Raw genomic sequence first — 22109 nt, 5'->3', positions numbered from 1 at the left:
AGGACTGACTTAGTTTGCGAAATGGTATAAAGAAACACAGGGTAAACCTACACCATACAGTGTGTATTTATACAGTAAATATCCAGACTTGCCTATGTAGAATTGGAGTGAAATAAATAAAATTTTATAACAGATTTTACCAACAGGTGAGAAGTACACTGAAAAAGGATGTTTATATTGAGTGAGAAAGTGTTTATTCCTGTCTCCTGCATGGTGAAGGACTGCTGATTTATCTTGATGACTCAGGCAGATTTTTTCATTCTGTCTGAAAATAATTCAGTTTGTGTCCAGGAGTTTAAAAAATACTTTCTTGATTGCTGCAATGGAAAAGCAATAAGTAAGCAGTTAATTCATGAAAAAAAAGTGAGTCCACCCATTGTTAGTGCGTCAGCAGATGTCCAGCCCTTAAGCTTGCCTGGGCCACAGTGAGTGAAAAGGAATTGTCAAGGGCCATACCTGTGAAGGTTGCTCCAAAAGTAATGTCTCCAAATTATTTCCAGGGAAAGTACAACAGATGAAAAGAGCACAATAACACTGTTTAATAGAGCAAGTTCTCAGCCATAAAGCACTTTTTGGCAACACAGTCGCTGCCATTAGTTATTTATTTTCACCAGTGATGAACAAGAGCCTGTATGCTGCTCTTGTAACAATCTGCTCCAGTGGAGATGACCTGCTGTCACTATTGATGAAACGCACCACCCACTGCCTCACTGTACTCACGTACACTGCTTGGACAACAGAAACATTAAGCAAGCATCTACGAATGTCAATGGGTGTCATATTTTCTGCATAGAGGAATGCAATTCCACACCTTTGCTTCATCTGCACTTTCATGTCAGATGCCGTTGTGTCAGACTGCCCCTCTGCTGCCATCTGTCACACAGCAATGACATGTAATAGAATATTGGTGGAAAGGTTCAGTCTCTACTGCCATACCACCAAGATCCACCTCTGATGTTGAGGGCCAATGTAATACAACAGGAGGCATTATTTTTGGAGCAGCACTTATAAATTATATAATACAGTTAATGTATGTTAGTAATAAAAAAAATTAATTTGTAATGTTTTTTATTAAAACAGACAAAACAACAACAAAATGATAAATTTTGTGAGGTATTTGACCTTGTTTTTATGAAACTAACACATCACCCTTGTTCAATGGCAGTGGTCACAATTCTTAGTGAGCTCTCAAGGTGTTTGTTGGAGATTTTTGATGAAATTTTACTCTTCCTGTGCTTCATGTTTGAAAATAACTGTTCGCAAACATATGTGCTACCAAAAAAGTGATGACATGATTAAGACATGAATGTGAAGTAAGAGGTATTTCTCTCTGGTGGTTTATAAATATCCAGTAAAGAAATACAATCAAATATTTGATTGAAATTCTGTACATTCCATTTTAAAATTTATAGGTAATGCATTTATGTTGACTGAAAATGGAGTCACAAATATACCGAAAAAAAATCATGATTTTTTCAGCAATCCTGAAACCTCCTCTCAAATTCCTTTATCAAAACGAAAAGCACAGCTGCATATTCTTTAGGAGGAGAGTCAACTGTTTACAAGGGTAGATAATGGCAGGACAAGGGCAAGTGGTTTTAAGTTGAAGGAGGGAAGATTTAGATTGGATGTCAGGGAGAAGTTCTTCACAGAGTGACGACGTGCTAGAACAGGCTGCCCAGAGAGGTTGTGGATGCCCCATCCCTGGAGATGTTCAAGGCCAGATTGGATGGGGCCATGGGCAACCTGGTCTAGTATTAAATGTGGAGGTTGGTGGCAGGAGGTTTGGAGCTTAATGATCCTTGAGGTCCCTTCCACCCAAGTCATTCAACGATTCTATGATTCTCTGCTCACAGGGCTGTGTTTTACCAGTGTATCAAAATGTGTAACATTTGCCATCATTTGAGCTGGTACTGCACTGCACCCCATGCCCTGGTTTCAGTCCAGATTGGGTTAATATATGACCCATGTTCCGTTGGTGTTGAGTGACAGGGAAGAGCTGCTGCCATGATGGCACAGCAGCAGGCGATGCAAGCCACAGTGAAAGCTAGGCCAGACTACTTGTGGCCAATGGGCCACAGGGTGGATGTGTCTGCTCTGAGTATTTTCATATTCAGAACCCACAGAGTTAGCTAGGGAGGACATTTTCTATTTTCAGTTTATTTCTCGCTAACACCTCTTATACTACTTTCTATGTAGCTGATAAGCGTATATGGTAATCTATTCTCACTTAAATGTATTGATGAAAATGGAACAAAAATAAAGAAAAGGGTAATTTGCTGTGTACCAAATATGTATCAGGAACTTGGTATGGATTCCTATCAGTTAAGAGGGAGAAAATCACAATACTTCTAATGTAGAGGCCTCAAAAAGAGGTTGAAAGATTGGGGAATTCTTAAAATTTCAACTAGACTATTAGCCATTCAGTTTTCAATTCATAATATCTATAATTAGGGGTTGTTCACCCTATAAATCTCACCATGCGCAGTCTCTCACTACTCTAATTCTCCTTTACGCACCTGGGGAAGTTCCAGCTCCATCACAACGTAATTAAAATTGCATTTTTCCTTCTGCCAGATAACACAATGGTGTTTGAAACTTGAGCAGCAGAATGCAGGCTAGATGCTAGTCTTTCTCATACAAGTAACTTTGAGATCCCTTTCTGAGGGAGAGGGAGCAAAAGAGAGGTGAACACCCCAGGGCCCATTGACGTGAGCCATGCTGCAGGGATAGTAACAGGAGTTACAGGCAGTTTGCCTCTTCCACATCAAAGAGCCATAACACTGAGTTAAGGAGAAGGACCACTGGCTTAGCCATGGAAAATGCTGCCACTGATGGTGCAAGTGAGCAGAAGTTTGGAAATAATAGATGAGTAAAACAAGGAGATGGAGAGGAAGATATTGTGGGAGTGCGTATTCGCACTGTTACACACAGAGCTTACCACCAGGTGTTCATTCATTACAGATAGGTTAGTATCTACCTGGGGGTGACCCGCCTGAATTTCTTGCTGTTTTGTTACTGTTTGTGAGTAATGGATTCATAAAAAAAATTTTTGATAAAAATTTATATTGCAGAGCCCTATCACCTTCAGCCCCTCTTACTACAAAAGAAAGAATCTTAGGAGTGTTTTGAAGATTGGTGTTTTACAGCCACTCTTCTCTCACTCTCCAAACGTGGCATTCCTTAATTAATCAGTAATCTAAGGAGACTGACACAATCTTTCAGTGTGAAGTAAGTATGAACAACACAGACACGGTTTCTAGTGCTTATCCTGAGCTTTCAAAAATTGTCAGAATGTGCACAGTTCTGCCAAGAAGCTGCAGACATAGCCTTTTCCCATGGATTAAGGCAGCTTGGAAGCCACCTCTGACAGAGCCTGGAGTTCATGAATGGCTGCAACATGAATGCCCACATCATCAGGGCTCTTCACCTGGTGATCTCCATACATTAGTGGAGTCATTTCTAATATTAGATCTGTTTTATCCTTTAGATAAAGGGTACCCCACAGTTGGACAGATGAGTCAAGTCTTTTAAGTGCTTGTTTATCCCTGTGAGCTACAAAGGGGCCCTTTGGTGACTAGCTCAGCTGTAGACATCTCTGCTGTATAACATCATTAAAAGTCATTAATTTAATTGAGATGAATCCTATCCCAAAATACAGGATATTAAATCTGTCATACTTTAAAAACTAGAGGTACTTTTAAAGGACTGAAGACAGCGCATGTTTGGCTGTGCACAGAAGAGAGTAGGAACTAGAAATGTGTGTTCACATATTCAGAGAAGAAGTAATTTGTAGGCACGTTGGTTCTTCAAATGGCAACATCCAGGTGTTCAGAATATTAGACAATTTACCAAACAAATGATAAATGTATTCATAGGCAGCCATAGATGAGGTAATCCCAGTTGCTTATGAAATGTATTTCTCATATATGTTTATGATCCATCTTGTGCTTCCACTATCACATACATAATGGGCATTTAAATAGGCAGTTATATGTTTTCTATATCCATTTATAATAGTTTCATATGCATAATGAGAGACTTAAGAGAGAGAACCATGAAAAGCAAACAGCATCAACCATTTGAAAAATAACTGGAAATAGTGTTTTTTTTATTTTTTAATAAGCAGATCATCCGGCACCCAATTTCGAATTTTGAAGTTTCAATTCAAAGGTCACTTAAATAACTCTGGCTTTAATAAAGATTTTGTAAAGACAGCAATTGTAATTGCCATCTCTAAACGTTTGTGTTTGCTTTTTTAGAAAGAGCCCTGACATACTGCAAGATACAGTTCATGTGACTCATTTTATTCTGATTATGTTCTCAGTTAAATATTTGGGATGTTGAGGATTTTAATGGGTAAAACTGAGAAAACTGTATTCCTGCAGCCAGCAGCAGCACGCTGAGGCTGCATGTATCCTGGGAATGGAGAGCAGCACTGACTGACTTATTCAATAGTTTTGCCTGCCAAGCTCTTGAGATGCAAAATGCAGTCTTCCAAAACGTCTGCCACTTGTCTCAGACTATCCTGAGATGATTAAAAATGTAGAGAGAGAAAAGCTGTGCCATTGTTTTTGGAGCTCAGTGTTGAAAACAAAATTAGACACTACGAACATTCTGACAAGTGGAGTTGGTCTAAGAATGAACATAAAAAAGGCACCATGGGGCAGCATGTTTATTTTTTTTTGTCAAGGTTGTGCATCACCCAGGTGCAAAGGGTAATTTTATGACTACCCAACCTATGAATTTAACTTGTTCATTTCTCAGAGGGGAGTTCAGTTGTCTCCACTCTCATGAGTCATGAAAAGTGAAAAAAACCCCGTTGTGAAATAATCCCCGTTTTCCTTTGCATGTAAGTCGACGACTTCCAGGACAATTTTGGTACTTCATAGAATCATAGAATGGCCTGGGTTGAAAAGGACCACAATGGTCATCTGGTTTCAAACCCCCTGCTGTATGCAGGGTCCCCAACCAGCAGACCAGGCTGCCCAGAGCCACATCCAGCCTGGCCTTGAATGCCTCCAGGGATGGGGCATCCACAGCCTCCTTGGGCAACCTGTTCCAGTGCGTCACCACCCTCTGAGTGAAAAACTTCCTCCTGATGTCTAACCCACACTTCCCTGTCTCAGTTTAGGACTATTCCCCCTTGTCCTGTCACTATCCATCCTTGTAAACAACCACTCCCGCTCCTATTTATACGCTCCCTTCAAGTATTGGAAGCTCACAATGAGATGTCCCAGAGCCTTCTCTTCTCCAAGCTAAACAATCTCAGTTCCCTCAACCTTTCCTCACAGGAGAGGTGCTCCAGCCCTTGGATCATCTTAGTGGCCCTCCTCTGGACCCACTCCAAGAGCTCCACGTCCTTCCTTTAGTGGAGGCCCCAGGACTGGATGCAGTACTCCAGATGGGGCCTCACAAGAGCTGAGTAGAGGGGGAAAACTTCATCAGTGGCTTTGCACAAGTGAACCACTAAACAAGTAAATGATGCCCAAACCTAAAAGCATGCAGGTCTCATTCTTGTTGTGTGTTCTTGTAGCAGAGATTATCTGATCAGGCTTTACATCCTCTTTATGGAGGACTGTCCTAGTGAAGTATTTCAAATGTACATTCCTGCTCCTTAGGGATTCTCCTTGATCTCGGGCTGGCCTTTTATATTTCTTGCTTGGTTTGGGCTTGTGGCATGTGTGTCCTGTTTTATCTGCCTATTATATAGAGAAGTGGATTAAGGCTGGCACAGATTCACTGAACCCTAATCCCTTTAGAGGGCCTGCAGGTCTGTAGAGGCAGTAAGTACTTCAAATGTTGATACTGCTAGATTCAGCTGATATTGCTTGAAATCCATTCAGAAAGTGTATCTGGAAGTCAGAAAGCAGAGAGTTTTACATGGTCTTTTGTTTTTATAAATGCTATTGCTCTGTTACTACTATTTTATGTGCATTCAACACTTAGTGCCTTGTCTGTAAAACTTCTGACAGGAGAACTTCTCTTATCAGAGTTTCCACTCACTCTGCACAGCACTGGGTCAAAGACAGATTGCTGGTGAGTCATCTGTTTCCAGCTTGTTGAAAAAGGGAGAAAATATAAAATGTTTGCACTAAGGTAACTGGATTTGTCATGTCCGGGTCACTACACAGCAGTTTACTCAGAGGAGCCAGGAGAACTGCATGCAAAGCACCTCCAGTGCTCAGAAGCAGCACCAGCACATGTGATTTGCAATCTGTCCCATGCTCTCCCTGAGGGGTAGGTTCTTTATTGTTCTGGTCAAGAAAGTAGTGTGTACTGTTAAAAAATAAATTAGCCTATCCAAAGTGAAAACAGAACAGTAGAGATAGTTGGCATAGTTGCTGTGTAAATCTCTGCTGGGGTGGCAGCAGGTAATGGGTAACATTTCTGGAGAGGCCATGGCTTCCCTGTGTTTCTGCCAGCTGATCAAGGCCATCGTCTTGTGCCTTCCTGGCTGTGTGGTCTGCACCTAAAGACCCTGAGAGATAAAGAACTTTGGGATGGCTTGTATCCCAGCTGGAAGTCAGGTGAGGAGCTCCAGCTGGCAATAGGCAGCAGGGTTTTCATGCCAAGGAGTTGCATTCATAAAACAGCCTGAGCAGAGAGCTTTGCTTGAGATTTTGTTGGAGGGGAAGGAAGAGGAATTATTACGTCCCTTTTTGGTAATGGCAAATCTGCCTCATCTGCACTGGTGTTTTCTCTACTACTTGCCATAGTTTTTCTCATGGAAAAGTTAGACTGTGCATTTAAAAATTTGGAAAAAAAGGAGCTGACTTGTTTTTAGTTTTTATTGACTTTTAAAACCCTGATATGCTCGTTTAGACAGGGAAAGCTGGGCTCAGGGCTGGAGCCCATTTCTTCAAATGACATCAACAGTCCAGCTGCAAACTGCTGATCATGGATGCATTATGAGAGCTAAAACTTGTTAATGCTCCAAATTACTGAGTTAAACCTTTGCCCTCTGATCTGGATGCCTAGCTTTAAAAATAAATCTTTTGGATTATACAAAAAATCTGAACTGTCAAGAAATAAATGGTGTGGTGAACTGAAACATGGGTCTCTTAAACTATCCTAAATTTAGCTATGTTTCAGTAATCTCTCTTTCACTTTTCATTGCTGTCAGCAGCCTGCAGGGTTTCTTTTATGTTTATGATGGAAATGTCTGCCAGTGAATCATGCCATTGTGATTATGGTTTTTTGCCACTTCAAGGATTAGCAAACAGTGCATAGTTTCTCTGGTAAAGAACACCTCATTCCTGGATCATTTCTATCAAGAGGCACTTCCTTATGCAAATGTCTTTCTTGCATTTAAAAACTCCTTATTTTTATGTGTGGTAGGTGAAAGGTATTTCTGTAAAGCAAGCGCGTATGAACTTTTTGGTTTTTTTTCCTTATTTCATTACCAGTACCTATTTCTGTAAAACATCTGATGGTGGATATTAACAAGTTTTTGTAAGTATTTTCTTATTACAGTTACATACTGCCTTCATTGCAGAAAAACAAATATACCAAAATTGTGAGAGCCTGGCATAGCTTTCATTTTTGGAGTCTCTTTGCTAAAATCTTTGAAGACCAGATAATTGCTTTGTTAAAATATCAGTTGCCTTCAAATATAGAACCTTATCATTTACAAAAGTATATTAATAAATTATTATTTTTAAATTGTGTACTAAACAAAAATGTAACATCATAACTTTGCAAGTTATACAGATATTATCATGTAGTTTTAAATAATATTCTTTCACTCTTAATTTCAACCATGTCAACTGCCTGCAATACCTAGTAATTATAAGAAAATATAGATTAATTTCTTGCATAAAATACAAAACACAGAATATTTTTAGTACTGCATTTTACCCACTGCATATGATCTGCAATTTATTGTTGTCAGTGTATATTATGGATGAGAGCCCCTGCAATTATCCTCTGTTAATACACTTTTGAATTGGAAGAAAGGACAGAGCTGGGGTGCAGCTGGTGAGCAATCAGTTAGCCTCCATTGCAAGCACTTGAAGAAACTCTTCAATGCGGCTTCTTAGTGATAAAATAGGCAAGGCTGGGGTTTCTGACAACACGTGGAACATGATCGATGACTGTAACCTTTTCTTAAAATTAAAATTGTAACCTGGGGGTGGGCACTGCAGTGCTCTCTGTTCATAAGCTTTGGGATAGCAGCTTTTCTGCTCCTCACACCATAAGTATGTTTTTAAAGTTTATATATATATATATACAAACTTAATATATATATTAACATATATATTTTATACATATATATATATATATATAGTCTGGGTTATATTCTCATTTCCATTTCATTGAGCTTCCGTCTCTCTTTGTAGTTTTTAAGTAATTACATCAGGATATATTTTAGAGAGGCAGTTACAGCGGGACAGAGAAGTGTTTTTAGATTTTATTTCCTTTCCTACACAGTAGTGAACTCTGTGAGTGAGAGAAGCTCTGCATTACTTGCAGCTGAGTTGAGTGTTGAGAAAGTATTCAGCCTCCTTTTTGTAATTTCTCATATTCACCTGAATAAAAGTAATAACAAACTGAGTGAGCTTTCCTGAAAGGAAAAGCATGTTCAGAGAAGGAGGTAAAGCGCATACGAAGGCTAGCAATCTATTTTTGCTTAGAGAAACATTTTCTGTAAGAATGTGTTCCTCAGCGCTATTTTCTTACTGTGGTTATAGATTGATTTCTTTGTTTGGTTGGTTTTACAGGTTGTGGTTTTTTCCACTGTGGCCATCTGCAGATATTTGCAAATTTTTCATAGTATTAATTTGGATTAGAAGAAGAATTTGAGCAATTCTGGAAAAAAAACCAAAACCATTTTTCTCCATTTTATTACATTAGTGATTAAAAAATATTGACATTTTCTCCTGCAGAAGTGTTAGTAGAATGCCCAAGCCTGGTGCTTTCTAGTTGCAGCTGGCTGTGTTCCTTTGAAAGTCTCCCTCAAATAAGACACTGCTTGTAACTGCTGTCAGATGTTGGAGCAGCTCTAATGGCAAGTGTGGAGCTGTTCATTTTCTAAATAAAGAGTAGACGCTTGTTCTGGAGGGAGCAAACTTAGTTAAAACTAAAGGTATGTCATGTGAGTCTATAAACCAGCCACCCTTGACCCAAAAAGTAGGAGACTGAGAACACTGGGAAGCTGTCTTCTCCCCTTCCTTGTGAGTCCTAGTGCTCTTTTCTGTGTCTAAGGAGCAAGTGCAAAATGCTGTCCCTTATGGACTGAGCAGCACCCCAGTATTTACTGAAAATGGAACCAAGGGGACTTCACTCATCTGAAGACCTGGAGGGATATTGCTGGCCGACAAGAGGTAAGGAATTAAACATGTTGTGGCTGGCAAATCTCTTAGGTAAGAAAGAGCGAGCCCTTAGTACGTTCACAGAGGGGCGTGAAAAAATATGCTGGGACAAAGGAACAAAAGCAAATGTTAGTGTTTTAATTAATATTGAATAAGGTGAAGTTTTCTTGTGGGCATTGATTCATGTGCTGCATGGTCATAAAATCATAGAATGGCCTGGGTTGAAAAGGACCACAATGATCACTGAGTTTCCAACCCCCTGCTATGTGCAGGGTCGCCAACCACCAGACCAGGCTGCCCAGAGCCACATCCAGCCTGGCCTTGAATGCCTCCAGGGATGGGGCATCCACAGCCTCCTTGGGCAACCTGTTCCAGTGCATCACCACCCTCTCTGTGAAAAAATTCTTCCTATTGACACCTTCTGGGGTGTCAATAATTATTTGTGAATTGGAGTCATTTTTCCCTCAAAACAGAGCGTGACTTTTGAGATACAGCCACTACCTATCGATTAGCTCTGTGGTCATTTTCAAGCATCAGTGGATACAATAAAAATAAGTAACACTTATTTTATACCACTGCATAAGCTTCGTACATTGCTCATTAATAACTGAAAGGGGTCTTTATTATTTTTTATTTTACAGTTATTGCACGGACCACATTGACATTTTCAGTAGGAATAGATTGCGGAGTAAACACAAAAGTCATTAAGGGTGTTTTTTTTTGCTGGTGGTGTTTTGTTTTGTTTTTCCTTATTCGTTTTGATGGGGAGGTTATAAATGTTCTGCTCTTTGAGGACAGTGCTGCAATGAAGTGGACATACTTGTCACTGTTTGGTGTTACTGCAATTTCCTGTTTTTCCTACTATATGACTCTCCTTTTAATCTTATTGGTGGTTAACATGCCATTTTATTTTTTTGGTTAAATGAAGAGTCCTGAGATTCAGCAAGGAGAAAATAATTAAAACTATTTGTTTTGCACAGGCTGTCAGCAGCTATTAGGGATTAGACAAATATAAATTAAGTTTTCCCCTGCCCCCAGCCATGGTACAGACTTTGCAAAGTTCACAAACAACTGTAATCCTCTTTTATTGAGCATGGATTTGAAAGTAAAGGTCAGTTATGTTTTGGCCACTAAGGAGTTTGTACAATTGCTGAAGACCAAGTGTTTAGGTTATTTTTAAGAGTTGAGATTATTTTTATATAAAAAGTATCCTTGTTGCCTGGAAAACTGTTGCTCCTCCATCGTGGCTCTGTTACCGAGCTCGGGGACTGAGCAGCAGTCACAGCAGCCCACAGTCAGCTTGAAGAGCAAGGCAGGCTGGGCCTCTCATACCTCAGGAAGGGCAGCAACTCAGAGAGATGCTGGCATGTGCAGGTGGTCCCCACACACTGTCACCACACACTGCCACCAGCCCTGCAGCCTTGGATGCGTCATGCTGTGGCTGGAGTGGCCAGGCCTTCGCAAGGCATGGTGGAAGGGCTGGTGAAGAAATGGGTGGAAGTTTAGACTGCAGATGTGTTTTGCACACCACCCGGGAATCAGAGCGCTGGTCTCACCTGGAACAACTCGATTCCACAGCAGAGCACGTATTTAATAACAATAGACAGCTTCAGAGCTGTGCAGACTTGCAGGGGAAGAGCAGAATTTTAAGCGAGCCGCGGGAAGTGCAAGAGGACTGGGGCAGGGCTGCCCAGCTCTGTCAGTCTGTGCTGGCAGCCAAGTCTCTGCTCAGACCTCAGCCTTTATTTCAGGGAGTTAAAAGCAGCGAGTAAACCCCAGCAGGTTTCTGCATTAATTCCACTGGAAATTTTCCCAGAAAACAAGTTTCATAATCTGCAACATTGCCGTTTGCAGCGCATCACTGAGCACGGGCAGGGACAGCTCTTCGATTGGAATCGCAAGGCAAACTTGCACATGCAGCTAAAAGACGTTACCAAAGAATTCAGTATGAGCTCCCTAAACAAAGCAAAGTACTTCAACACCAGATGAGTCTGTAGAGTGTATTTAGTGAACCAGAGAACCTGGCAGTATTTGTTTCCCACTCTAAACAACTGCTCTAACCTCGTAGTAAGACCTGTAAATAAAAGCACAATAGAAACTCTCCTGGAGCTCTTAATAAAACAAAAAGGTTAATTCTCACCACGTTACTCTGGCTATTGATAATTCCACAAACATAAAAGTCTCTGGGTTATTTTGCACAGTATCTCAGGCCATAAGCTGCCTCTGCCCTTAGTCAGTCCAGTACCAAAACCCCAGGCTTTTCATAAAGTAATGGCTCCATGTGCTACTTTAACAGTGATTTACCAAACGTCTTAGAAATAAATCTGGATATTAAAATGAACAACCTTACTGGATAGTAAAAGTCTGAGTCTTCCTACTTGTTAGTAATAAGCAGCCTTCAGGACATCCCACTTCCTTGCTTCCCTTTATTTATTCCATTGGCAAGAACTGCTTTTTTTTCCACTTTTTTCCAATTTATAAATTTATACAAAGGCTCCCAAGGCTAACATCTTCCTCTGCGATACAACAATTTTCCCTTCTTTCAGATTGTTTAGCCAATTAAATGTGATGGATTCAGGCTCACAAGGAACTGTGTTCAAGATGGAAACTTTCTGATTCCATTTCAGACCTTAGGTAACTGAGAATTTGCGTATTTTCTCCACTTAGCTCTGCGGTAAAAGATGAGATGCCTCAAATCTGGTTTGACGTAATTTTAGAAACATGACTAATCTCACTGAAATCAATAGCACTATTTGCATGTCTGAAGTTATACACAGTTTTTGGGCACTTCACATTTCCAACCATTGGCAGGTTCCTTAGTGCACAATAAAGAGCCTCGGGTGGACTGATTTAAACAAAGCCACTTATGTTGCAGAGCTTACATCCACCTTCGCTCACACACACCAAGAGGCTTGATTTGAATAATCAAATTCAGTCTTCCTTTGCATTTGCTTTTTTAGTTTGTTGAAAGCAGGTTGACTCTGGTGGGTTAGTAAGCTTTATGTTATGCTGATTTGCAACTGAATATAGTTTTCGCCTTTAAATTTAGTACTTCTCTTGGGTAACCAAAAGAAGGATGAGCTATGTAGACATCTCCATAATTGTATGGCCTCAGAATATATCTGTGATTTCACGCATTCTGTTCTGATAGAAAATAGGAAATGCTAGTTTTGTTTATGAGATGAGTAATTCTTTATTTTACAAGCTCTATCAGGTGAAAGATGAGTGCAATTAAAATGAAGATAACTGTCATTTTTTAAAGGGTTTTATTACTTAAACAGGAATATCTTGAACTTACTGGGTTCATATTTTTCATCAAAGCACAGGATGTATAATCTGTAATTATTTATTGATTCTGTTTACTGTTTGTGTCAGAAAGAAAATATGAGCCACTCTCTCTTATTTATATTGTAACATTTCTGTAGAAGATAAGTAAACTCTTCCTGTTTTCCTTCTTTGTAACAAATAACTCCCTTGATTATATTTTTTCAGTTTATTGTCCCAGATTAAATGCTGAAGTTGACAGCAGCTGGAATTATAGGAAACATTTGTTTGCAGAACAAAATCCCTTTCTTCCCCACCTTTGTTTGTCTTCCAGTTTAGGTTTCTTCCCTTTCTATTCTATTTCCTAACTTAAGAAATATTGTAAAATTGAAACTCAGACCAGTTGGAGCATGAACAGTGCTAAAAAAAACATTTCGAGAAACGTGTAGATCTTGTATTGAGAGACATGTTGTCATGGGGAATATTAGTGATAGGTGGATGGTTGGACTGGATGATCTCAGAGGTCTTTTCCAGCCTTGGTGATTCTGTGATTCTAAATGGCATATGGATATCTGCTTGAAACTTTTTCCTTCAGCCAGAACAGGCTCTTGCAGGAATATCTCACATCAGTCCTGCAGAAAGAAATCAGTAAAAGCAGAAGGGAAGTGATGGCTGCGATCCAGGATGAGGACAGGACATGTGGAGAAATATTCCCTGTTGTGCTTATCCAGGAAGGAATTTGCACCTTCTCACCACAACCTCAGTGCCAGCAGGAGCCCTGGGAAATACTTGACTTCTATAACTGCACTGGGCACAGGACTGTTCTGTATCCCTTCTACAGACCAGAGCCTGTGAAACAGACATTAGTCTGTTTAATTTGGGTTTATCTCATTCCATCTGTGCTTTGTACAGTCTTAAGCTTTTTGATCTCATCACAGCTTGTAAAGAATTTCTGCGTTGTGGTTCTTTTAAAGATTCAGGAGTTCCATCCACTTCTGTCCAGAGTGCTCATAAGCAGTAAAAAAAAATTAGCAATCCTGATTAAAAAAAAAAAAAACAACTTGTAAAGTCGATGATAAAAGTGTCAGCTTCCATTTTCATAGAAGGGCAGAGTGACTCGTCAAAAATTAAACAGAAAGTGAAAGATTTAAGGTAAAGGTAGGGGCCTACATGTCAGAAGTAGCCATGTGTAGAATCATACAATCATAGAATTGCTCAGGTTGGAAAAGACCTTAAAGATCATCAATTCCAACTGCAAGCTAACCATACTACCCCAACTCTAACAACCCGCCGCTAAATCATGTCCCTGAGCACCACATCCAAACAGTTCTTAAACACATTTAGGGATGGTGACTCAACCACCTCCCTGGGGAGCCTATTCCAGTGCTTAAAAGATTTGTTTTCAGCAAAATCCAAGACACTTACTTTGCATTAGCATTTGGGTATGAAAATAAGTTTTTCAAAAGTATACGCTCCCAGGACCATCATCTTCAGCATCTGAAGTTGTGTCTTCCACTGCCAACATCTGATTAAAAAGGCAGCTGCCGTTTCAAATATAAGCAAACACTTTTGTGTGTTTTTCTATGTTCCCCAAAAGCTGGCCTCTTTTGTAAGAATTCAGCAAACTGAAGATGACCCATGTGCTGGTATGAAATAATGCATTAGGGAATGAAAGCTCTACAGCCTTCATGGTTGTTTGTTGTTGCACGTCCTCTTTAATTTTGATATATTCACATCTTGATTCATATTTAAATTGTGTTTCCAACTAAAAGAAATTGGTTGCATGTTATTAAATGAGGCCACTACCTATCAAAGAGCTTGCTTCTGTTAGAGAATTGTTGGAGGGAGGAGTAGTCTTACATTCTAATTTATATTTCTCAGATAGTAATAGTTCAAAACCCAGCAGAGCTAAAGCCTTGCATAGCTAATAAAAAATAACAAGATGGTTCCTTAGCTTTTTTCCTAGCATGAATACTAAGCTGTAATGAAGAATTCTTAGTTAATGATAGATCAGTCTGCATTTAGGAATGAAGAAGATTATATTGAATTGCTCACATGATACTGTAATGGCCGTAGAACTGGTGGTAAACAAAGAAACCGTCTCCAGTCTAGATTAAGATTTGTCCTGCCCAGTAGATCACTCTGACTGTCTGTTCATAGGGATATTGCAGAAAATGTCAGATGATGTAAATGTACCCAGGATAATTCAGAGTGATTTAAGCCCATCCTCGTCAGTAGGTAATTCCAGATGGAGTGCCACACCCCCCTTTCCTCCTGCTGTTGCCTGACTTCTTTCCAGCAAGTGGCTGTCTCTGCTGGATACTCACACAGTGCCTGGGGCAACAGGGTCCTATTTGTCAAACTTTGCTTGCTATTACCGAGCTCAGGAAAGTAACAAGTGTAATGTAACTTGAGTGGCTTTGGCGCTATCTCATTTCTGACTTTGAAGACCTTGCTGTCTGTTGCAAAATGAGTTTAGAAATCAACATGCAGGTGAAGTAAGCTTCCTCAGTGCACTTGACAAAGTGAACAAAGGATTCAGTTATGATTAATGACTTTGACCTGAAATTTCAACTCCCTGCAGTTATGTAAAGTTGAGTTCTTGCTTCTGGCTTGAAAACTGCTTAAAATTAAACATTGTTCTTCTAGTTCTTCATTCCAGTGGCTTAGAAAACGCAAGGTGTAAATCAAAAAACGCTCACTCAAAATCACTGGGGCAATGTTGCACTTGTAGGTTAGAGAGATTCCATTTGAAATTAAGACCTCTAAATTTATTTTTGTTCATTTAGGCATCTGCAAGTGAATTTGGTGTTGAAGCTGATATTTGCAGCCAGTGTAGATTTCTTTCAGTAGAGCCCGGAAAGCTGGCCAGCCAACAAGGGCTTTGTTATGCTGCCTTATAGCATAAGCATCTGATGCTACTTGAGGTGACACGCGAGGTCCTGCTCAGTCTGAAGCAGCTGCATTGGAAGAGGCGGGCTCAGGGCTGCAGCTGCTGTTGTCCTCAGTAAACCTTTGCTCGTGCTTTGAGTCTGACAGAAGAGCCATCCCAGGGCTTCAGAGCAGAGCTGCTTGGCAATTTTCCAGCAGAGCAGATTTCTCGGAAAGCATTGCCCTGACACAAAAACAAAGTGAGACCTTCCACCGATGACACCATCAAAAGATTCACTGGAAATCGAGCATTCAAGCCTGCATCCCTGCTTGTTTATTGGGTCCAAAGGCTGACCCCAGCAGTGTGACCCCAGTCCAACCAAGAGGGTTTCTTTCTTCCATGGGCTACGTTGTCTCTTGGCCTCTCAGCCACCTACCTTGGGTCTGATGTGAAGAAGAGGAGGGCCTTCTGAGTCCCTCAGTGTATCTGGATTTTTTGGAAATATCTTTCCAGGAAAATTGGGTTCAATAGGAAGAAAATGAGAGATTCAGGATTTGATACTCTTGTGTCTATTTGCCAGGCATCTCTGCTTCTTTTCTTTATAGCAGCTCATACTAGGGTGCTCAGAGAAAAGCTTCTCTCTTTCCCAGAAAATGTATGAATTATTTATATTATAAAAGCTCCTTTCCTTCAGCTTTTTTGTTGTTGTTGTTGTTTGTTTGAAAACTGCTTTGTGTTCTTAATTCATCAGTGTTTCACTTTCTGTTATATATTAATATCCATGTTTCAAAATGATTACTATATAGCCACAGCACTGACAGGAGAAAGGCTTTACGTTTTACCCTTGCCATTTCTGTTTGTAGTTGCTGTCTTTTTTAAAGATGAAATCTAGAGAGTTTTATTATGGCATGAATTTGCAAGTTATGGTCCGGGGAGAAATTAATTTGATGGTGCTGGCAGACTCTCCAGGGAGAGCCATATATTCTATAAAACATCTTTATCTCTTGTGGGTCTATAATCAAAGCAGAAATCAGATAGAAATGGAATAATAGTGAGCTATGTAGGAAAGAATAGGAAGAAAGACAGAACACAGATGGCAACCAGGACATCTAGTGACAGCAGAGAGCTCTCAAAAGCTGTGCTGCAGACCTTTGGTGGCATTGACCTCCTGGAGATCTGACAGTTGATCCTGGCCACAGGACCTACATCCAGCTGTTACACATTATTTACCAAAGATTGCTGAGCACACCTTGCACCCTTGTAATGGTTTCCATTCTGCTCTTTGTTTTCAGTACTCCATGTTTCAGATGATACATTTTAGCTGATTAGTTTTTGCTTAAATTTCCAAAGCAGGTATTGCTTTAGGAGGTTTAGACACTGCCAAAGTTACAAGAAGTGTGTTAAGAGTGCTTAGTCCATACCCTGTGACATTAGAGCAACTTTTGTTATTTCACCCCCCACTCTTGCATCCTTAAGTAATCTCTTCTTGCATTGATTGGCTAATTCACAGATCAGTAATCAGTGCTACCTGGAACAAAATTTGTTTTTCACTGTTTCTTTGTTTTTGTTTTTTTCCAGTTTGCCTTAATATTCATGGGAACACTATCCCAGCTTTCCCATTTTTGAATATTTTCTAACTATTCCATGTTGTGCTTTGCCTTAATTCTTGAGAGTCAAATGATGCATTAAAGATGAGTGGATCTCACCCCACCATTAACTGCCAGCAAGTAGGTAAATGACTTTTTTAAGCTATGTAGCAGTAATTTCATGTTCTCCTTCCTGTTGATAAGCCCCACTATGTGTATTGGTAGTAGTGCTCCGTGATCCCAGGTGATCCATCTGATGAGGTGTATGTTCAGCTTTTCAATGCAGAGGCAAGTCAGCAAAATACCAACATTGCAAAAACATCACCAGAACGAGCAACTTTGAGAAAAGTAAAGGATTTTAGTAATTTTAAAATTAAAATTTTAGTAATACTTCGTAGTCACAAAGATAGGAACTCTTTCCTGTCTGTGTAGGGCATCATAGCAAACATCCTGGATTTCATAGGTCATAGTGTTCAACCAGTAGCGGGCAATTTCTCTAGCCTTCCATCAGATGTTCTCTGTTCTAGAAGGTACCTAAGCATAGGTTAGATGTGTTTCTAGTCTCTTGCTTGTGTTTCCATTTTCTTTTCAAGAGCTTTATAGTTCATCTTTTACTGAGATATCACATAAAACAAAACCTATGAGGTTCCCAGAAGAGTTGGCAACTAAGAGTAGTGCTTCCACTGCTGGAACAACTAATTCTGCTCCCTGTCTGGATACTCATGAAATGCTCCAGTAGCTGTACATTGTTTCACATTTCTTTCTTCCCATGAGTTTCTCAGGAACCCATAAAAAGGTAGGACCTGTGCATGTACCTGTGTGTCTCTGTTTATTGCTGTTGTCGTGTAGATGTGCACTAGATCCAACACTTTGGAAAAGAATCTTGGCTGTACATAGGTACTGTGGAGTTACCCTTCCAGCCTCTGAAAACAGATAGGTCATCCACCCAGCAAAGTGTCCGGGGCACTTCTGGCCATTCCTTTTTACCACTTCCTTTTTACCTTTATTAAAATTAAAAGGATGCCAAAACAGCAGAGAGGTCTTCAAGTAAGTTAATGTTAAATTTTTCATTATTAATTGAGCACTCCAAAAATGGGATAAGACAATTAATTAATCATACATATGCAATTCCGTTCCCCTTTGTACTGGAAATATTGTTTTCCTCTAACTTAAATTAGTATGCACTAATTACTTGATATATTGTAGTATGTTTTCCCCTATGTGTTTAGATAATTACTGTCAGCAACAGCTGGTAGAAGGTTCCCAGAACAGTACCTGTATACCCTGTAAATTGAAAGTTTGCACTGGACCTCATACTCAGCATAATGGATATGGTGCACAGGATGAAAAACAAATTAAATCTTGTGAAAACTTGCATAAGCTGACCTTAATGGATGGTGATGATATCACTATGCTTATAAGACTGTTTGCAGTGTCCATATAAGCACATTTGATATTCCATAGAATCTTAAAATATCTTGGGTTGGAAGGGGAGTCCCCTGCCATGGGTAGGGCTGCCCCCTACCAGCTCAGGTTGTCTGTCCAACCCGGCCTTGAATGCCTCCAGGGATGGGGCACCACAGCTTCTCTGGACAGCCTGTGCCACTGCCTCACCATACTGTGTGTGAAAAATTTTCTCCTAATGTCCAATCTAATCCAATCTCTTTTAGTTTAAAAGTGATCCCCCTTGTCCTACCTATCACTATCTCCCCATATAAAAAGTTGGTCTCTGTTGTGTTTATAAGATACCTTTAAGTACTGGAAGGCTGCAATTAGGTCTACTTGGAGCTTTCTCTTCTCCAAGCTGAACAAGCCCAAGTCCGTCAGCCTGTCTTTACAGGAATGCTTCTCCATCCCTCTGATCATCTCCATGGCCCTCCTCTGGACACACACCAACAGCTCTATGTCTTACTTGTGCTGAGGACCCAGCATCATCTGAGACTCCTCTGTATTTTCTTTATATTGAAGAATAAGAAAGAATTTGCAGTACGAAATAGTTTGGTAAATATCTACTACAGCTGCATGAACAAAACCGACGACGGACTTTCAATGCACGTATAATCTTTATTTAACCTTTTGGTGGGGAACTCACCTGACATACAAAGAAAATTAAAATCTTTATATGTCTTCAAAAACCTGTGAGACCCTTTCCAGTGAATTAGTAAGGGCACATGATATTTCTGACACTATGGGAAGATACATATAGATGACACTCTGCTTATAATACCATAATCACAGAATTCTGCCCACAGACATTCACAATTTTTTTTTTAAAGCATTTTGGTTATGAGCTGCTGTCATTAAAATTTGCAAGTCATTGACATTGACATTTATACTTGTTTGTGCTGGAGAGCTGTTGAAGTCAGGAACATAATGTCCAGTGAACCATTGCATGAAATAATGGTTTATCTGTGTCACTGGATTTTTAATTAAAGCACAGCAGAACGTTACAAACTTTGGGGTTTTTTCTGTCATCTAGAATAAATGAAATAAAATAAGAATGCTTATATTCACCTTTGCTCTTCTTCTTTACAATATTAAGATATTTTATATCTCACCATAACTGATTATGATAGTAGCCAGTATATGTTTTTGTCAACAAGCAGAAGCCACTTTTTAGAGACATCCTAACCCTAAAAAGATGTATGCATGCATATAACTTTATGTTGTTTAAATAACCTGCTGGATGTGAATAGCACTATTTTCCATATAATAAAGAAGAGTGAAGTAGTAGCAACAGAGTACTAAACTGAAATAAAGAAGCACTTGGTAAATGTTCAGTTTCTCTAGATGGAATTTCACAATATAGCATTCTTCTTAAAAAAAATACTTCGGAAGTCATCTGGACCTAACATACTGTTTTCGTAACATACTGACTGATATTTTGCTGAGAGAACAGTCCTCTGGATAGATGATCATAGAATCATAGAATGATTCATCATTTTATTTCATTAGATGGTATTTGAAATGGGAGATACTCTGTTTGTGTGATAATTGAGAGTAGAAACTAAACTGTCTGTTATATGGCCACTGAAGGAACGTATGGTGGTTTAATATTTCTTAGCAGCCTGTTGGCATCAGTAGTTTTTCCTTCAGCTCAAACACCTTTGGACAGGGCTTGGCATGTAACCCGTGGGACATGTGTATTGAAACAGAGTGTGGCTCTGGGCATGGAAGTGCCTCAACAGAGTTAGTTTCTTCTTCAGCAGTTCACATTTTGGGTAATGATGTACCTCTCTTCGTGCAGGGAACTTGTTTTCCTCAGAAGTGCTGGGGGTGCTGTGCCCCAGTGGCATCCAGGGAGGTCTCCGTTTGGGCAACCTTGCCTTACTGTGTTGTTTGACATGGCTCTGATTTAACTGTAAATGAGGCCAAACGCCAGATGCATCATATAAACTAATGATTACTGAAAAAGTGTGCTCTATTTAGTGTGCAGTGAGAAAACAGATGGGTTGTTTCCTCTTAAAATTATCTGAACTTTGTCACAAAAAGCTTCAAATGATCTTTTTTTTTTTTTTTTAATTAGTCACTGAGTAACCTATTCAATACTGTCTCATTCATCAAGTGAGTTCTTCACGTAAAGACATCCTGTCAGGTGCAGCAGACAAAGCAACAAACAGCACTGGTACTAGTAATGACTCATAGAATGATATTGCAAGGATTGTAAAATGACACCGTATTATCTAGCAGACACTGATCATAACTGTATGATTTATAAAAACAAAACACATCAAATGTGTTGTAAATATGTTCTCCACTGAAGGAAAATAAATGCCATTGAAATCAATTCACTGATAAGCTACATCATCCTTCTGAACACAGAATGGGAAGGAATGTTTTACATATCCTTGGGATGAAAGGAGTTATCACTCTCAGCTATTTGTTTGATAATGTTCATTTAATACTTATGCTATATCAGACATCATAAATCTTTCACTATTTTACTTTATGACACTGCGGAACTCTAATTATGCTCTGTATAAAATGTAATTCCCTGGTTTACCTGCCTGCTTGGATTGAACTGGCGAAGCTTAAATTGCTGTTGTGGTTTTTACCATACTTTGCTCATGTCATACTGTTGTGAACATATTGTGCATACAGCACAGTGTTCATCTTCTTAAGGCAGAGTACAGGCCTTTTCTTCCTTGAAAAGAATGAGTAATTTCACTTGGATTTTAATATTTGTGTTTGCTTTTGGGTTTATTCGCTCTAACTGTGAAAACTCAGTAATTTTGTGTGCTGCATCTGACTAGGTCTTGAAAAAACATGCAGTTTTCATGTACCTGTTCTGTGGATTTAAGCTATAACAAAATAGTGCTATGGCAAAAATGAACCTGTACTCCGCTGGTTTGATAGATGGCATTCTCATCATTACCAGCTTGAGGTTATGTTGAAAAACGAGGGAAACTAATTGTCACTGGTAAGACCCTATGGCAAAACAAAAGTCTTGTACCTCTCCTGAATTTGTTTTTTGTTGTTTGTTCTGCAGACTCCAGAAGAAGGAGCCTCTACAACCATCTATGCAGCAGTATCACCTGAGATGGAAGGAGTTGGCGGCTGTTACCTTTACAATGAGGAAAGGACAAAATCAGCTGACGTAGCATATGATGAGGAGCTGCAAAGAAGGCTCTGGACAGAAAGCTGCAAGATGGTTGGGATTTCTGATGAATCCAGCAGAGCTCCCTAGAAGAAGCCACTTCCAGCTGAGTAAATGAAATATATTGGCAAGCATCTAAGGTGAATTCTTGCAGCATCAGTCATCATCCTGGAAATCACCGTTCAGTCCCAAAGGCAAACATGAACAGCTCTGTTCTTCACTGAAACCCCTAGTCTGCTAGGGTGTAGGGGGAATATTCCCACAGAAAGATGTACGTGGTTGGTTTTAAATCTAACCATCAGTTTTGTAAATCATGATGTTTCAGTCCGTGATTAAAATACAATCTTTAACCTTGTGCGGAGTTGAGTTTTCATTTTTTGTTCAACAAGACAATACTTTCCCTGGTGAGCACTCTGTATCTATGGCATCTTGAACTTAAGCCACCTTTGTACATACAGTTTACTCTTTCATAATCA

The 22109-nt window shown here is 39.7% G+C and overlaps 1 protein-coding gene across 1 annotated transcript in view; it reads left to right on the top strand.

The window, feature by feature from the left end:
* The window catches only part of DHRSX (dehydrogenase/reductase X-linked), a gene marked incomplete at both ends in the record, with an annotated part of 161130 nt that extends 139407 nt beyond the window's left edge, over window positions 1–21723 (top strand). The window contains one exon of the mRNA XM_079534177.1: window positions 21526–21723. Within this exon, the coding sequence (XP_079390303.1) occupies window positions 21526–21723 (198 nt within the window). The remainder of the gene's footprint in view (window positions 1–21525) is intronic.
* Window positions 21724–22109: the final 386 nt, after the last annotated feature.

This window comes from Tetrao urogallus (genome assembly GCF_951394365.1).
Source record: "Tetrao urogallus genome assembly, chromosome: 1".
Classification (NCBI taxonomy): Eukaryota; Metazoa; Chordata; class Aves; order Galliformes; family Phasianidae; genus Tetrao; species Tetrao urogallus.
The sequence above is the reverse complement of the archived record's forward strand: the minus strand, read 5'-3'. Positions and strand labels throughout refer to the sequence as shown.